The sequence below is a fragment of the Chelonia mydas genome, chromosome 9 (genome assembly GCF_015237465.2).
Source record: "Chelonia mydas isolate rCheMyd1 chromosome 9, rCheMyd1.pri.v2, whole genome shotgun sequence".
In the NCBI taxonomy this organism is placed as follows: domain Eukaryota; kingdom Metazoa; phylum Chordata; order Testudines; family Cheloniidae; genus Chelonia; species Chelonia mydas.
Window position 1 is genome coordinate 27,442,750 of NC_057855.1, and position 18,013 is coordinate 27,460,762.

The following is an 18,013-nucleotide window of genomic DNA, read 5'->3' on the forward strand; positions in this document are numbered from 1 at the left end:
TTGCCCATATTTGGTTTTTGCATACACCTATAGATATTCCTTCAGCTCTACCTAGGTGAGATCCTCTGATTTGAGAGACTGAAAACATTAAGCTCTGCAGCTGTGGTGGAGTTAGAGAAGTCCTAGTAGACTTAAGAACAAAGAGAAAAGAGGGACAGTATTCAACAACAGTACAATTCAAGCACTGTCTATTGGTATCTATTTGCATAATCCTTTATGTATTACTCAGGGTGCATATTATATGCTCGATTCCAAAAGAAAAATAAAGAGACCCTTATCAAAGTTATGTTAATGCCGATGCAAGATTTTGTTCTTATACTATGAATGAGGCCTCAAGAGCTCAGTTTTACTAATTATAATACTTTATTAGCAACAATTAGCACGCTATACAAATAAGCCATTTAACTAAATAGAGAGATATACTTCATGAAGAGTCCTTACAATCAGGTTTTCAACAGTCTAGCTGCTGTAGCTGACAGTTCACAATTGCAACCATTCATTAGAGTTCCTGGAATATAGCCTGTGCCGTTCACATTGGTCAGCTATCTCTGGAAAATGATCTGTACTCCGCTCCTTTTCCAACATGCCTGGTAATATTTTGCTCCAGAAGTCTGCCAAACATGTAGGAGGTTTGAACAAGCTCTCTCAATAATGTATTCTTTTAAGAGTGGCAACATATTTTTTCAAGTGCCAAAACACAGTCCTAAGCTAGCATGTAAATTTGGACCCAACAGACAGCTTCATGATTTGAGTATCCACCTTTCCGCACCTCTACCAAAACAAGACATATTTCAGAAGTCCAATTAAATTGGACTGTTTCACTAGATTATTAAGATATGCAACTTCATTTCACCAAGAACTTTAATTTGTACTATTTTTAAAAATTAAACATGAAAGACCAGCTAGAATTTTCTTTTTAAATTTTGACATTTTCTTCATTTCCCCAACATATGTGGTAATTTCAACACTTAGATCTAGCATACTGACTAAATGTACTATTTCCTCCATCCTCAAATATCGTTGCATTTTATTCAGTCCACTGACTTAATTTGGAGAAGGGAACCAAAACTGTTTGTTATGCAAGTTATGAGAAGTATCTGCAGTCTAAAGCATTTTCCCCTCTCTTTGTAAAAGCATCTGCTAAAATCAGTAAGGTTTTTTGTTTTTTAAATCTTTGTTGCATACCAACATTTCTCTATCCCTCGCTCCTGACATCTGAGCTTTACTGACTAATCATTTCCTCATTATTCACTGGGTCAACAGTAGGACTAGCTACAATTGTTTTTTTCAAAATCTTGTAAAAGAAAAAACAATATATTAAGTAAGGGTTACCAAAAAACAGATCCAAACTACAGGCTGCTTGCCACCTTACAAGAAACATTTTAGATCTGGTGTATATAGTCCATCAGTAACAATACACCTTAAGACACAGTTTCATACTGTCTGCACAGATGCTACCTCACTCTGCATACAAATTAAAGTTTGTATGAATCCTATCCATCCCATTTTAACTTTAAAAACAGTTACTCACTACATTTAAATATGTAACAGCTTACAAAATAAATAGAAACCCTGTATATGCAGAGCTACGTATGAACCACTGAAAGACCAACATTTGAGATTCTTTTAAAAAGTTACCTATATAATGAGTTTATTCTTTTGTCAAACTACAAGTGCTGTAATTGAATCAGAGGTATCAAACATCCAACCATTTGATGTATTTACATGAACCATAATGCTCAAATGATACGAAAATTAAATGTTCATTTTTAGAAGTTTCTAGCCCTTATGGTTGCAAAGAAAAATCCTTCAAATGCTGCACTGTGCCAAGTGTAAACTAATAGTGTTAGCTTCCTGAGTCTGCAGGCGCCTGAAACAATGATTCAAAGTGTAAACGCTAAAAACTCTATTAATTTCAATCACACTGTCAACTCTAAGCCCAATTATGACATTTCAAGGTCAAACTATTTCATTGCTGATCATTTTAGCAGTAAAATGGGTGCAAGTGAAGCCCACAGTAGGTTGGAATTTAAGTTCCTGAAAAGGAAAAACTGAACCAAGAAAACAGAGGAAAACATTCAAAACGGAAAGAAAGAGAAAGGAAGAAAAAAAATAGCAGTGGTCCTGAAAGCGAACATGGTTTTCCTACCAAGTGATAATGAATGCAATAAGAAGGTACTGAACAAATAGCTAAGCATTGGTTTACTACACAAGGGTCATTCATATTTTCCCCTGGACTTTTTCTGTAGTGTGAGGGAAGCAGGCTGTCCTAAATTTATACTCTAGCCCATGTACCATGATTTAAGTGGAAATTTGGCCCCCTCCACTGAATGACTGACACCAGCGTTAGACTATATAACACTCCAAGCCTAATTCTCTCCACCATGCAGTCTCCACTGTAGTATACTGTGTTAACTGAAGGCAGATTTTGGCCCTCCAAAATTTAAACTTTACATTTAAAAAAATCTGAGTTGTTACAAAAAGACTGCTCGGAAAAAAAGGGGTCCATCTGCGTCTAGCTTGCTGACTGTTCTAGGCGACCTGTAAATAGGGTTAAGATTCACAAGAAATGCTCCACTGGCAAGGATAAAGGCATTCAACATAAAGTTTACCTCTTTTAGGTCCCCTGAATTCAGTCTTCTCCTGTTAATATTGCCCCAACATACAAAATGCTTGTGAATGTACATTCATGGAAGCCCACTGAAGCACAGAACTGGCCTACTTGGGACAAGAGTGAACTGTATTCAGTTAAAGGCACCCTGTCAACTTCAGATCTTATCAATTACCTGGAATTACTTCCATTTTTGTATTATATGCGACTTCCACACCCCTCCCCCCCACTTCCCCAGCAACTTCTTCCTTCCCTCCTCCCATTAATATTTTCCTAGTTTAAAAAAAAAAAGTTTCTTTTCTGTGTTGCTGCATGAAAGACCCACACGAACAGGGAAAGCATCTGCACAGGAGAAACAGTAACATTATCTGTACAAAGAGTGCTGTGAAACAAAGCAAACAAGTCCTGTTCAGTTATGGCATTTGTACACAAAGACAAATGTGATCTAAGTTGACAGTCTATCTTGTGCTTTCTTATGTGAACTGTATAAGATTTTGCAAGTTATTTAATTTCTTAGGCCTCAAGCATGCAAACTGTCCCATATGAACTGACTCCTACACAGAGCCCCATTGAAATCTCTACCTGTGCATAACAGCTTGAAGGAATGGGGTCTTTGTTTATAGGGTTCAAAAAGGCTTTAAACACCCACGCAATGAAGTACATCCAGTACTTTACCCTCACTAAAAGCTAGCCTCAAATTTCATAGGTTTCCTTGGTTAGTGCAATGTCATGGATGCTGAATATACTTTCATGTCACACCATGCAGAAATAAAAGATTGAGAAATATAGGCTCCTTAAGAGAAGCACAGAAATTGGGGTACCCAGCATAGAAATTAACACAGGAAAGAGGATGTTTAGAATATAACTGTCAGTTCCTAGTTCTTATTTGCAGATTTACTTTTAGATGAGAATAACTAGAAGTTTCTGAACAAAGTATTTCTCCCTTAAAAACAAAATCTTTTGAAAAAAGGTACAGATAACAAGATAGTACTAATGCAATGAAGACCGTTAAGCACTCCTACAGACATGCCCAAAGAAGTTATGACATGAGGCAAGGAAGCTGAAGAGGCAGAAAGGCATCCTGTAAGATTTCACTGTAGCAAAAGTGCTAAGTAAGTAAGCAAAAGTAATATCCACAACAAACGTGACGTCTTTTGGAAGTGTGGAAGCTATTTTGAGCTTTATGGTAGTCACTACAGTGATTTATAATAAAGTTAATCTTTTAAGGTAACAGACTTCCAAAGATCTGGTAACTTTTAGTGTTTATCAACAAACAGTCAGCAGTTCATAGTTTTGATAATGACTATAAGAATTTGTTCTACTTGTCATCAAACCCCCAAGCCCATTATACTGTGATTACACAGTATAATCAGATTGTGCCTGGAGGAGTGTTCAGATTTTGTACCAGCATATTTCAGAGTTAATAACCTGATGCTGAAACCCCTCCCCTTTAAAAAAAACTGGAAATCAGCGTTTTGGATTAAGCACTTATGGATTTTAAAGCTATACTTATAAGAGAGCTGCTGAAATTATGCTCTGCCTTCCCACACATGAGAGCAAGTTTTTACTAGTACTACTCTGCACAAGCCAGATTTTTACATGTCAAAGCTTGGTACTTCTTTCTAGATGTGTGAACTGTTGCATGACATGACTTTGAATGAGAATATTTTTCATTTTGAAATGGTTATTCTGGTTCCCTAAAGAACGATAGGCATATTATACACATTTCTGTCTTCTTGTTCATAATAATCTGAACTGTAACAATGTATTTAGCTCCCTTTACATCACAAGGTTGCCCCACCAAGATCATTTTCAACCCTTAACACACTCCTTTCCCTGAAAGCCTCCTTCAAATTCAGGCATATTTGATTAGTTTAGGTCACAGAACTTTACCCATCCAGCAAAACCTACAGCATAGGTTTTTAGTTTTTTTAAATATGTATACTTTAAGGAATCTTAAGTCTATCTACATCAGAGGAAAAATAAAGAAAAAAACCTAACACTTTGCAACTCACACAAATCAATTGATAGTATGCTCTCACTGTACCCTTTACTAAAGTTGATAAAATCTGACCGTTCCAGTCAATATTGCCTAACAAAATGATTCTCCATTATTGATTAAGTTAATGTTCACGAGGGGATAAGAGATTCCCTAAGAATGGTTATTCTAAAAGTAGAGGGAGGGTCACTTTTGTTCAAGTCACTGGACCACTATATAAAATAAATCCAAAAAAGCTCAAATTATGCTAATATATACAAGTATTTTCCTAATTTATACTGCTATTGAACTTGATTTTTATGATCTTTGCAATCAGGGAAGATGGTTAATGCTAGTTCTCTTCAAATTAACCAAAACACACCACACATTGGGTGGTCTCTGGAGTACAGTGGTTTTGTTGTTGTTTTTTTAAACTACTACAATATAGCAATTAAGCCATTTTCTCCCACCTATTAGCAGTTGACAGCTTTGAAATGCATTCAAAGAGATGGGCTAAGAACTACTTCTTCTCTCTCTATATACACACACACACTTGTTACCTGCCAACTACATGTAGGAGAACAAGTAGTTACATGAATTTTTAAAGTTATAATAAAATAGTTCATACCTGTCTTCATCACCATCAACAGGAATAGATATGCCAAATACAGAGCTCGCAAGACTGTTCATAGGAGTAGTTGCAGGTAAGTGAAGAGGATTCGTTAGAGTGTCTGGAATGGGAGGCTTCACAAGAGGCTTACTTTCAGCAATGAGAGAAAGTGGTGGCTGAGGTAGGGGTTCTGATTTTCTTCTAGTATCATCAATCTGGCCTACTAAAGGTTGAGTCTGACTCTGAAACTGTCCAAGGTTGGATTGTGGCAGATTTGTAAGTACGTTAGTTGTGCCTTGCATTAGTGAAAGTCCAACATGTTGTTGAACCACACTGGTACTCCTACTGACAGATGTATGGCTGGTCAGCTGTGACTGAACTAAACTAACAGGGACATTTGGCATAGTAACAGAAGTGGTAGACACACTAGGCACACTTGTACCGGGCACAACTGCAGGCACATTCTGAACTCCAGACACTATAGCATGAGGAGCACTAGGCATTCCAGACACTTGACTACTTCCACCCATTTGATGCGGAGTCATGGATTTCTGTTGCACAACCCCTGTATGTCCAATGCTTTGCTGCACCACACCTCCTGGTTGCGGTATGACAGTCTGACTAGGTGGGGTCTGGCCACTCTGCATCAATCCTGACCCCTGTCCCACTGCTTCACTAGGCTGTGGTGAAACTCCCATCATCGGTGCTCCAACAGGTGAAGGATTCTGGCCAGCCACCTGGCCCACAGGAAGGCTGGAAGCCCCAGTACTTGGAACAGAGCTTGTAGTAGCTTGTTGAATAGTTCCTTGACTCTGCATAACTGTCATGTGTTGCATGTATTCTGTCTGGCCAGAAGCTTGTGTTGGCAGTAGATGCACTGGTGGAATTTGGGGCTGAGGATAAGCAAATTGCTGAGGTTGAGTCACTGGTACATTTGCTTGCTGTACCTGCTGCTGTGACATGGGCATGGTCTGCTGGGCTACTGTTACATTCGGAGGTGGCATACCCTTCCCGTTAGGTCCCCCCTGTACAACAACACTTTGTGCGTTTACCTGTGACTGGGTTTGCTGCGGCAGCACCACAGTCTGCTGACTTGTTACTGTAGCTCCAGAATACATTGGCTGAGCAGTACTTTGAGGAATGGCCCCGCCTATGGGCTGCTGCAGCTGCTGTTGCTGCCCAATGACAAAATTAGGTTGCTGTAAAGAGGGCTGGTTCATTTTCTCCGCCTGGAGCAGCTGTGACACAGCAGTAAGGGAGCTGTCAGCTAGGGACTCTGGGCCCTGTGCCGACGCTGGCACCGCTGACATTACCATGGAGCCTCCCGTGGCACCCAAGCCACTGTCTCTTTCCTGAGCAGCCTGCTCAAAGGTGCTGCTATGTCTAATGCAATCCCCAGTCCTGGCCAGGACGCCACTACTGTCCGAGTCCCGGTCGTAATATTCCATACACGTCCATCGTCCCCGCCTATAGGGCTCCCCTGTACCGTGATCCAGCTTGATCACCCTGAAGCGTGAACTGCATGCGGCCGCAGTCGTCTGAGGCATGGTCCCGGGAGCGGAAATCTGAGCACTGCTGCCTCCTGCCGCCGCGGAGGGGACTTGGACAGCAGCCACTTGGGGCACCGCGGTGCTTTTAGGCATGGCCCCACCGTTAGCAGCAGTCGGCGGAGGCGCAGCAGCAGCCCCCGCTGCCGCAGCCGCCAGCTGCCCATCCAGGAGAAGGTTAGGGGAGACAGCACCGGGAGTTTCGGCGTCACCCACGTTGTTGAGGGTCTCCTCGGAGGAGCTCCTTTCGCAGACATCCTCCGGGCCGTAGTCCGTGGCCCGTGACACATCGAAGATCTCGGAGGAGACATCCTCGGTGCGGGACTCGTCTGGGTCGTCCAGGCTCTCCGTGTCCTCAGTGATGCTGCTGGCCACCTGGGCCGTGGTCACGCTTGTGATCTGGAAGCAGCTCTTCTTCTTGGCCGGCATCTTGGACATGGTGCCTCCTTGGGGAGGGAGTTCTGCCAGCGCGGGTGAAGCTGTCTGCACCCCGGGGAGAAGGCAGAGTCCGAGCCCGTCCGAGGGAGAGGCGAAGGTTGTCACGATCAATTGGCCGAGACCCAAACGCTATTATACATCCTCTGGCTCCCTCCTCAAGCGTCTGGATCAGCCACAGAGCCCCAAGCTCACCGGGCACCACACCGGGCTGGTGGTCGGCTGGGCTCCTCCTCTTCCTCCCCCTTCCGCAGAGCTGCGGGCCCCTCAGCAAGCCTCCTCCCTCTCGCCGGACAGAGGGCTGTGGTGACCGGGCTCCGGGCCTCCGCTTTCCCCTCTTGAAGGCAAGCGGCCTCCTCGGCCTCGCAGTGCGGCCGCAGCGGCAGTACCAGGCGAAGCTCTCCAGCAGGCTTCCTGCTCCTCGCAGCGCGCCGGGGTGGCGGCGTCCGGCAGCCCCAGGGCTCCTGGGCGGGCGAGCAGGCCGCTCGCGTGAGAGCCAGTCAGTCCCTGAGCGAAGAGGAACCACGGCAGTGGCGGCCGGGTGAGGCCAGGCCCCCTGGCTCCCCCGCCCGCCCCGTCTCTTGTAGTCTCTACCTGGAGATCAGCACCAGGCGCATCTTGGTAGGAACGAGCCCGCGCGCAGCGACCCCAGACAGTCCCAGAGGCGACAGCCGAGACACCGTCCCCGAGGCTCCGCGAAGCGACGGGAGCAACCCCCGGCCCGCAGGCGGGGCGGGGTATCGAGCAGCGTTGGGCCCAGCCCCCGCTCGGTGCGCTCCGCACTCAGGCACCGAGGGAGCTCAAATTCAAACTGCTCACTCCCCTCTCTCAAGATGGGGCTCAAATTGTACGCAATGCATTGTGGGAAGAGCGATGACACTCACGCCCCTCTCCCAATCCAGCACCGTGCTGACATCGACCCCTTAGACCCGCCCCCTGCCCACGCACTGACGGACATTCGTTCCCAGGCAGAGCGCAGGGTGGACCTAGGGCTGAGCTGGGCTGGGCTACCACGTAGGGGTGAAAACTCCTCCTCAGAGCGTCGTATTAACCGTTTGGAATGTTCCATCGCCTGGCGTCCCCCGCCCGCACGGGTGTGGTACCGCCCTGAGGTGAAAGGGGTGAGCGCCCGCCTGCATGTTTAGGGTTGTGTGTTCACGGGGGGATATGTCCCTTCCCCGTCCCCAAACGGGGCCCCGGGTTCAGTATGGGGGATCTGCTCCCTCCGCCCCCCACGGGCCACGCATTCAGTACGGCGCTACGCCCCCTTCCCCCCACGGGGCCCAGTGTTCAGTAGGGAGATACGCCCCTTCCCCGCACGCACGGGCCTCGGGAGCGGCTGGGCGGATACGCCCCCTCCCCCGCCTGGGGCCAAGTACCGGGCATACGCCCCCTTCCCCCACGAGGCCCCGGCGGCAGTACGGCGGCACGCCCCCTTTTCTCGCTTTCCCGGGGGCCTGTGGAGCGGTACTGGGATGCGCCCCCTCCCCACACGCGGCGCCGTCTTGAGTACGGACCTACGCCACTTCCCACCACGGCGAGACGCCCCCTCCCCTCCTGCCCACACGGCCCCCGTTTCATTATGGGTCTAGGACCCCGTCTTTAATTTGCGGGTACACTCCCTTCCCCCACAGGGCCCCATGTTCAGTACGGGGATGCCCCCATTTTCCTGCAAGGCCTCTTGTTCAGTATGGGACTGTGTCCCCCGCATTACTCTAGGTAAAGCTGGGGATATGGTCTGCCTGGCCCAGGACCCTGTGTACAATCTAGGGAGACATCCACTACTCCTCGCAGGTCCTTGTGTTGAATATTGCGATATGTGCTCCTTCCACACTATATACCCCATGTTCAGTATGGGGATACACCCTTTGCCCCCACAGCAACCCCCGGTTCAATAAGCAGCTGTGCCCCCCCTTCTACTCCTTCATGATCAATAGAGGGATATGCCCCCCTTCAAAGGGATCATATTTAGGCACCTGAAGATAAGCAGAATTATTTTCTGAAGTGCTGAGTTTAGAGTACCCACAAATTCTGTAACAGTCCATGGGAGCTGCATGTTCTCAGCACCTTTAAAAATCAGGCACTTATGTTTGGGTGCCTAAATATGGACGTAAGGGTTGAGCCTCAGGCACTTATATTAGAGCTCTGAACTCCGTTTTTATGGTTTTAAAATTGTGTATAAGTTTTGACAGTTGGTGGGTCTTTCATGAAATTAATGAATTAAGTAAATTTCAGGGGCTGGATCCTTAATACAGAAATGCAGCATGCAGAAACTACAAGTCACAGCATTCAATGCTTCATACTGACTCAAGAAGCTTGGCTGCAGTTGAATGCTAGAAACCTGCAGTTTTTCTGAGACGCTAAAGTGGTGTTCAGAATGAGGCCATGTCTACACTGGCAGAGTTACAGCGCCGCTCGGAGAGCACTGAAGGGAAACCGCTGTTGTGTGTTCACGCTGTCAGCTGCCTGTGCAATAGTGTGTTCATACTTGCGGCACTTGCAGCAGTATTCGGAGTGGTGCACTCTGGGAAGCTATCCCACAGAGCACCTTTTTCTTCTGCCGCTAAGACTTGTGGGAAGGTGGAGGGGGTCTCAGGGCATCCTGGATCCTGTCCCAATGACCTGTGATGCATCGCTTCGCATCACAGAAATCCCTGTGCTTCCGTCCGCATTTGGCACCATCTTTCAACGGTTTTTGTACTGCGCGCCTTGCCTCTTCGGGCTGCAGGAATGGATCCCGAACTGCTGACCAGTATGCTGCTCACTCTGACCAACACATCACGATTGGCAGTGGAATTATTCCTTAAACTACAAAGGCAAGAGGAGTCTGACATTGATCTCGCCATGCATAGTAGCTACAACCCAAGATTGCTTGTGGCATTCATGGAGGTGCTGACCACAGTGGAACACTGCTTGTGGGCTCGGGAAACAAGCACGGAGTGGTGGGATCACATCATGATGCACGTCTGGGATGACGAGCAGTGGCTGCAGAACTTTTGGATGAGGAAAGCCACATTCATGGGACTGTGTGATGAGCTCGTCCCTGCTCTGTGATGCAAGGACACGAGAATGAGAGCTGCCCTGTTACTGGAGAAGCACGTGGCATAAACAGTGAGGTCGCAAAGTTTGCAGATGATACTAAAGTGCTCAAGATAGTTAAGACCAAAGCAGACTGTGAAGAACTTCAAAAAGATCTCACAAAACTAAGTGATTGGGTAACAAAATGGGCAAATGAAATTTAATGTGGATAAATGTAAAGTAATGCACATTGGAAAAAATAACCCCAACTATACATACAATATGATGGGGGCTAATTTAGCTACAACTAATCAGGAGAAAGATCTTGGAGTCATCCTCGATAGTTCTCTGAAGACGTCCACGCAGTGTGCAGCGGCAGTCGAAAAAGCAAACAGGATGTTAGGAATCATTTAAAAAGGGATAGAAGATAAGACGGAGAATGTCTTATTGCCCTTATATAAATCCATGGTATGCCCACATCTTGAATACTGCGTACAGATGTGGTCCCCTCATCTCAAAAAAAGATAGACTGGCATTAGAAAATGTTCAGAAAAGGGCAACTAAAATGATTAGGGGTTTGGAACAGGTCTCATATGAGGAGAAATTAAAGAGGCTAGGACTTTTCAGCTTGGAAAAGAGGAGAATAAGGGGGGATATGATAGAGGTATATAAAATCATGAGTGGTGTGGAGAAAGTGAATAAGGAAAAGTTATTTACTTGTTCCCATAATATAAGAACTAGGGGCCACCAAATACAATTAATGGGCAGCAGGTTTAAAACAAATAAAAGGAAGTTCTTCACTCAGCGCACAGTCAACCTGTGGAACTCCTTGCCTGAGGAGGTTGTGAAGGCTAGGACTATAACAGAATTTAAAAGAGAACTGGATAAATTCATGGAGGTTAAGTCCATTAATGGCTATGAGCCAGGAGGGGTAAGGAATGGTGTCCTTAGCCTCTGTTTGTCAGAGGGTGGAGATGGATGGCAGGAGAGAGATCGCTTGATCATTACCTGTTAGGTTCACTCCCTCTGGGGCACCTGGCATTGGGCCACTGTCAGTAGACAGGGTACTGGGCTGGATGGACCTTTGGTCTGACCCAGTATGGCCATTCTTATGTTCTATGTTCACTGTGGAAGCTGGCCACTCCAGACTGCTACCAATCAGTCAATAATCAGTTCAGAGTGGGAAAGTCTACCGTTAGATTCATGTTGACGGAAGTGTGCAGGGCCATTAATCACATCCTGCTCCGAAAGACTGTGAAGGGGCAACGTGCATGACGTTATAGATGGTTTTGCACAAATGGTTTCCCTAACTGCGGCGGAGAAATAGATGGCACACATATTCCAATTTTGGCACCAGACCACCTAGCCACCGAATACATTAATCACAAGGGGTATTTCTCAATTGTTCTCCGGGCGCTTGTGGATCACCGTGGGCATTTCACGGACATGAATGCAGGCTGGTCTGGAAAGGTTCATGATGCACGCATCTTTTGGAACACTGGCCTGTTCAGGAAGCTGCAAGCAGGGACTTTCTTCCCAGACCAGAAGATCACCGTAGGGGAAGTTGAAATGTCCATTGTGATCCTGGGAGACCCCGCCTACCCTTAATGCTGTGGCTTATGAAGCCATACACGGGGCAACTTGACAGCAGAAAGGAGCAGTTCAACAACAGGCTGATCAAGTGCAGAATGACTGTTGAGTGTGTTTTTGGCCATTTAAAATTTTGCTGGCCCTGCCTCTATAGGAAGCTGGACATGGCCGATGACAATATTCCTATGCTTATAGCGGCATGCTGTACGGTCCATAATATTTGTGAAGGGAAGGGTGAAAGCTTTACTCAGGGCTGGATTGCAGAGGCTCAGCACCTGGAGGCTGAGTTTGAACAGCCAGAGAGCAGGGCTATTAGAGGGGTGCAGCATGGGGCCATAAGGATCAGGGATGCCTTGAGGCAGCAATTTAAAGCTGAAAGCCACTAATATTTGTTGATATGCTCGGGAATGCAGTGCTTGTAATGCTAGGAGGTGATTGGTGCAGAAGATCCAATATGTGGGTTTAACGTAATTGTATGTTGCTTTGCAGTCCTCTTTTTGCTTTCAATTAATAGAATAAAGATTGCTTTCAAACCAACACAATTCTTTTATTAAAAGACAACAACCAGAGGAGAGAGTCAGACAAAAAAACCCATTAGCAGTGAGGGGGATGGGGGAAGGGAAGGTCCCAGGAGAAGTAGGGGTCCCAGGACAGCTAAAGATTTGTGTATGTCCAGGGATCATATCCAACCTTCTCCTTTGGAGTACAATGCAGTGGGTACTGTACTTCAGCAGTGCCAAACTGCAGAGGGATGGGTGTTGCGTGCAGTGGCTAGTGGGAGTCTGCAGTGCTGGACTGTGATGGGGGAGGAGTGGAATGCCACGGGTATACACTGGAGCCAGGAGGTTGATAAGAGTGTGTTGGCAGTGTCTGGGGGGCGCATGGGAAAGAGTTTTACGACAGCGGCTGCACGGGAGGGCGGGTGCGGAGCTGCTCGGTTTGAAGAGCTAGTATTGCCTGGAGCGTGTCTCCTTGGTGCTCCATAAGCTTGAAGAGTCGCTCTGTGGCTTCATTCTGATGTGCCGCGTTCTCCTTTCAGTCCCTCTTCTCGCTGTCCCGCCACTCCTTCAATTCCTGTTTCTCAGCGGCGGAGTGCATCATAACATCGCGCAGAAAGTCCTCCTTAGTTCTTCTTGGCTGCTGTCTAATTCTGCGCAGCCATTCAGCCACCGAGAACAATGAGGGAGGCTGGGCTCCCAATGTCATCTGTGTGAAGTTTAAACGCAACATTTTACAGAAGCAGTATTGTTTGCGACACAACACTGATTCAGTGTTTTAAAACACAGCCAGTGCTCAGACACCTGTCACTAACTGGCTGGCCCCAGGCAAGCACACATGAGCCACAAGACCCCCAAAATGGTGAGTAGCCACAGGGGCAGGGTAAATCACTCTTTCCGGACCCTGCTGTACACTGGGCACGTAGCTCTTGGAGAAAGCCAGGACTGTAGGGGCGTTCTGATGATCATTCCTGTCCCCACACTTTCCACAGGAGGTGATAATTATGGAAGATATCTCGCTGCTGAGGGTGAGCAGGGAATCAAGGGAGGGTGTTCTCCAAGCTTGCGGCTTCAGCCCTGGCCCCTATGCAGCTCACCTGTGTGCAGCAATGGTCGTCTCCCCTGTGACTGCACAGTGGTGCGGGAAAGTTACCATTAATGGGGCAAGAAACAAAGCAGCTCTGCTGAAGAACCTGCAGCAGCGGATTGCCCAGTATCTCCACGAGAGTTTCCTGGAGATCTCTGAGGGAGATTACCGTGAAGTGAGGGAGTCAATCAACAGCTTGTTCCGCCCCTCAGACTAGGCAAGTGGTGGGAGACGAGCCTGCTTTCTGCAACCCTTCTGCCCCCAACAATTCACTTCAGCAATTCCCCAAATCAGATCCACTTACCAGGGGCCTCCTCTCCTGTTTATGCTTCGTCAAGATCCGACTGCTGTGACTGGCTAGCCTCCTCTGGGGTAGAAAAGAACTCCTGGCTGCATGCATTTCTGACCTCCAAGTCAGCCTCTGCCTCTGGGTCCTCCTCCCCCTCCACATCCTCATCCAAGATTTCCTCCTCCTGGCTCAGTCCAGTTTCGACTGGCACGCAAGCCACCGAAGTATCCACAGTGGTCTTCGCAGTGGAGGTGGGGTTGCCACCGAGTATCGCGTCCAGCTCTTTGTAGAACCGGCAGCTCGTAGGCGCAGCACCGGAGCAGTGGTTTGCCTCCCGCACCTTCTGGTTGGCATTCCGCAGCTGCTTCACTTTGACCCTGAACTGCAATGTGTCCCAGTCATGGCCCTTTTCTGTCATGCATCATGAAATCTGTCTGTAAGTGTCATAATTCCTACGGCTGGAGTGCAGCTCGGACTGGACAGCCTTCTCTCCCCAAATGCTGATGAGGTCCAGCTGCTCGGCATTGCTCCAAACAGGGGATCACCAGGTGCATGGAGCAGGCATGGCCACCTGGAAAGATGCACTGAGACCACTGTACGCATCATCGAGCAAACAGGAAGGGGGACTTTCAAAATTTCAAAGGAATTTATGGGGTGGGGCTGACGGTTGGTCACCTGAGGGCAGGGCAGTAGAGTTCAAACCAATGACCAGAGAGGTGAGAACAGGCATGGTGAGACACCTCCCGGAGGCCAGTCGCAGCGCTGTAATCGACCACAGTGTCTATTCTGGCACTGCAGCACTGTAGCCCCAGTGCAGAAAGCTGTACACCTCTTGTCGGGGTGGGATTTTTACAGCGCTACAACTGCGCAGTTTCTGTGTGCTAAGTGGCTTGGCAGTGTGTACACCTCGGGAGTTACAACGCAGCATGCTGCTTTACTGCGCAGAAACTTGCCAGTGTAGACAGAGCCTGAGACAGAGCATTTTATGTTGTCTGTCATCTTGTTGGGTGGCACCTTTGTGTTAAAGACGAGAGCACCTATATAAGGCCATACTTCTATGTTAAAAATAAGATGGGTGCCAGTTCAGCCTATCTTCTTTGGGCTGATTTTTAAAGCTGATTTCGATTATTGACTTCGGTAGGATTTGTGGATGCTCACCATTTCTGAAAATCAAACTACTTGTATTTATGTTCCTAATTATGGATTTAGGAACCTAACTTCAGGGACCCAGATTTGAACATTTGGGGCACTCTTCCAAGGTGTTGCTCATTTGGAGTGATGTACCCTCATTTTTCATTAAGGAAGTTTTAAAAGTATAATCTTCCTCTGATGATAATATTTCAGTGAGACATTTCTGGCCTATTCATAATATTATAAAATCTCCTTAATTCAGACTGTTAAATTTTGTCAGCTCCTTGAATATCATGGACTATGTTCCTCGATACCAAAGTCCAGTCACATTTGTGCTATTTCAGTACTCTTGCTTCCAGATTAAATCAAGAAGTACAAAGGAAACCACAGAAAACAAAATATTTAGCTGAACTTTTATGAAAATGTTAAAAGTTCAGTTTGAATTTTTTACAAAGGTTTAAGTATAGGGTAGACGGATTTAAATCAAAGTGATTTACATCATCGATTTTAATCATGATATAAAAAAGCAAGCAGGAAACCTTGATTTAAATAATCAATGTGAATCATGTTTTGCATTTGGACTTTTTAGTTATTTTTCTAAAGAAAGTTTGATTCTCATTATTTGGTAACAATTAAAATAGCTGGATTTGCAATTCTGCACTGTCTGGTACTTCTTTTTGATAACCAGGAGGATACAGTATATCTATACACAGTTATTAGAGCAATTATTTACAGTAGAACCTCAGAGTTACGAATATCTTGGGAATGGAGGTTGTTCGTAACTCTGAAATGTTCGTAACTCTGAACAAAACATTATGGTTGTTCTTTCAAAAGTGGACAACTGAACATAGACCTAATGTAGCTTTGAAACTTTACTATGCAGAAGAAATGTGCTGCTTTCCCTTTATTTTTTTAGTAGTTTACGTTTAACACAGTACTGTACTGTATTTGCTTTTTTCTTTTTCTTTTTTTGATTTCTGCTGCTGCCTGATTGAGTACTTCCAGTTCCAGATGAGGTGTGTGGTTCATGGGTCAGTTCATAACTCTGGTGTTAGTAACTCTGAAGTTCTACTGTAGCGTAAGTTACGATTCTTAATTCTTACATTTTTACATTTTTTATTATGTTAGAAAATGATGAATAACGTATTTCTAGATGATGAATATTTTTTTAAGTTGTGATTTGTGTCAAACTATTTTGATATAATTCAAATTCAGTGCAAAATCTACAAAAAAGCTTTAAAAAATAATGCTTTTTTATTAAATAAAACTAGTTTAAAAGTGCTGGATAAATAAAAAAAGTTTATCAAGAAGTTTCTCAGAAAATGTTTTTCATTTAAAGTTAACTGATTTATTAAAGGAATTAGTATCTGTAGTTAATGAATTGATTCTTTCTGTTCACCATATCCTTCAAGATTTTGGAACTAATAGATTTCACCCTCTGATGTCTAATTTTTATTCATAGATTGGAAGAGGAAAACAAGCTCTCCTGTTTTTTCAACTTACAATTGGTTTCTTAGCTTTGAATGAACTAGTCATTGAATTAAACTAGTGGAATAAGATGAAATGAAGAGAATATTCTCTCTGAACCTGCAGAAGAGAGGTTACTGCCATCAAAAGTGGTTAGCACTTACCCAAAACTCTGTTTCTAGGCACTTAGCCAGTCATTTCTACCAGTTCTGTGGTTTGCCTTTCTTTAAAACTTGGTAGCAAACATGAACTTCTTTAATATTAGTGTGATGTTGTACTTTATATGTTTATGGAAATATGCTTATGAGTGTAAATATAACATAACTGGAATATGCTTTATGCTAGATATGCCATGTGACATATGGTCTACTGAATATATTCATCCTATTTGTATGCATGTATCATTTTTATATCTAAAGTTATGAGCGTTGGCTCTGTGCTTGTATTTGAAGTGTTTGCTGTAGGAAACACATAAGGGAGATTTGGCCAACACTGTGAAAGGTCTATTCAAGTAATTGGGAGTACTTAACTACAGTGGACTTTGGGAGACACCAGTTCACATCTGTTCAAACTAACCTGTAAACAGTGGTGTTGGCCTGCAAAAAGCTGAATCATTCATGGACATGTGACTTGCCCAGGAGGCTACAAACTCCATCTTGTTGCTGTGATTTTGCGGAAGAGCGATGGGGTTTCTGCCCACAAGTGAGAGACTATAAAAGGGCCTGGAAGACTTTCCATTTGGTCTTTAGCTGGCTTAAGAGATGGCCTCTCCACCCCAAAGAGGTGCCTGAAAGAAACTGGAACAAAGGGTGTGTGAGTGATTGCTGGACCCAGACCATAAACTACAACATTGGGCTGAAAAGGATTGTACCTGAGATAACATCTGGGGTGAGAAGTTAGTATTTGTAACTAGATCCTTAGTGTATTAAGTTAGCCTTGCGTGTTTTGTTTTATTTTGCTTGGTAATTTACTTTGTTCTGTCTGTTATTAATTGAAACCACTTAAATCCTACTTGTTGTACTCAATAAAATCACTTTGTTTATTAATTAACCCAGAATAAGTAATTAATATCTGGGGGTGTGCATATCTCTCTATCAGTGTTATAGGGGGCGGACAATTTATGAGTTTACCCTGTATAAGCTTTATACAGAGTAAAACAGATTTATTTGGGGTTTGTATCCCATTGGGAGCTGGGTATCTGGGTGCTGGAGACAGGAGCACTTCTTAAGCTGTTTTCAGTTAAGTCTGCAGCTTTGGGGGCATGGTTCAGACCCTGAGCCTGTGTTGGAGCAGACTGGCGTCTCTGGCTCGAAAAGGCAGGGTACTGAAGGCCCAAACCTGCAAAGAAAATGGGCTCAGAGGTAGTCTCAGCACATCAGGTGACAGTCCCAAGGGGGTCTCTGTGACCGAATTACTCTGTCACAATTAGTTTTTGTTGTATTTAATTTAAAAGATTTAATAGATTATAATAAGTTTAGGCCTTAACATAGATTGTCAGTTTTAAGTAGGTTTTAAGTAGGTTTATTTTTAAAAAATACATTTAATTAATTTAATGTACAAATTGATTTAAATTAAATTATTACTGTATTATTTAATTAAATATTTAATTAAAATCTGATTATTTTTATCTAAAAATCATTGATTTTTATCCACCCTGCTTAAGTAGTCACTTATGTTATCTGAACTGATGTCTGTCACTCTCAAATTGGCTTAATATTGGTCTGCATAACTTACTGAAATGCTCCACTGTTGG

General features: G+C 44.9%; 1 protein-coding gene and 1 long non-coding RNA gene across 3 annotated transcripts in view; one reads left to right on the top strand and one right to left on the bottom strand.

Annotated features, from left to right (window-relative positions):
* Positions 1 to 7,184, bottom strand: part of TSC22D2 (TSC22 domain family member 2) — a 33,753-nt gene extending 26,569 nt beyond the window's left edge. Inside the window, exon 1 of the mRNA XM_007057380.4 lies at positions 5,218 to 7,184. Within this exon, the coding sequence (XP_007057442.2) occupies positions 5,218 to 7,184 (1,967 nt within the window). The remainder of the gene's footprint in view (positions 1 to 5,217) is intronic.
* A 980-nt stretch (positions 7,185 to 8,164) lies between these two features.
* Positions 8,165 to 17,310, top strand: LOC119567040. 2 transcript variants are annotated; one of them, XR_005226718.2, is made up of 3 exons: positions 8,165 to 8,302; positions 15,799 to 15,871; positions 16,256 to 17,310. It is a non-coding gene; the product is annotated as an uncharacterized LOC119567040 (long non-coding RNA). The 2 variants fall into 2 exon arrangements; XR_005226717.2 differs by having other exon boundaries at positions 15,799 to 17,310.
* Positions 17,311 to 18,013: the final 703 nt, after the last annotated feature.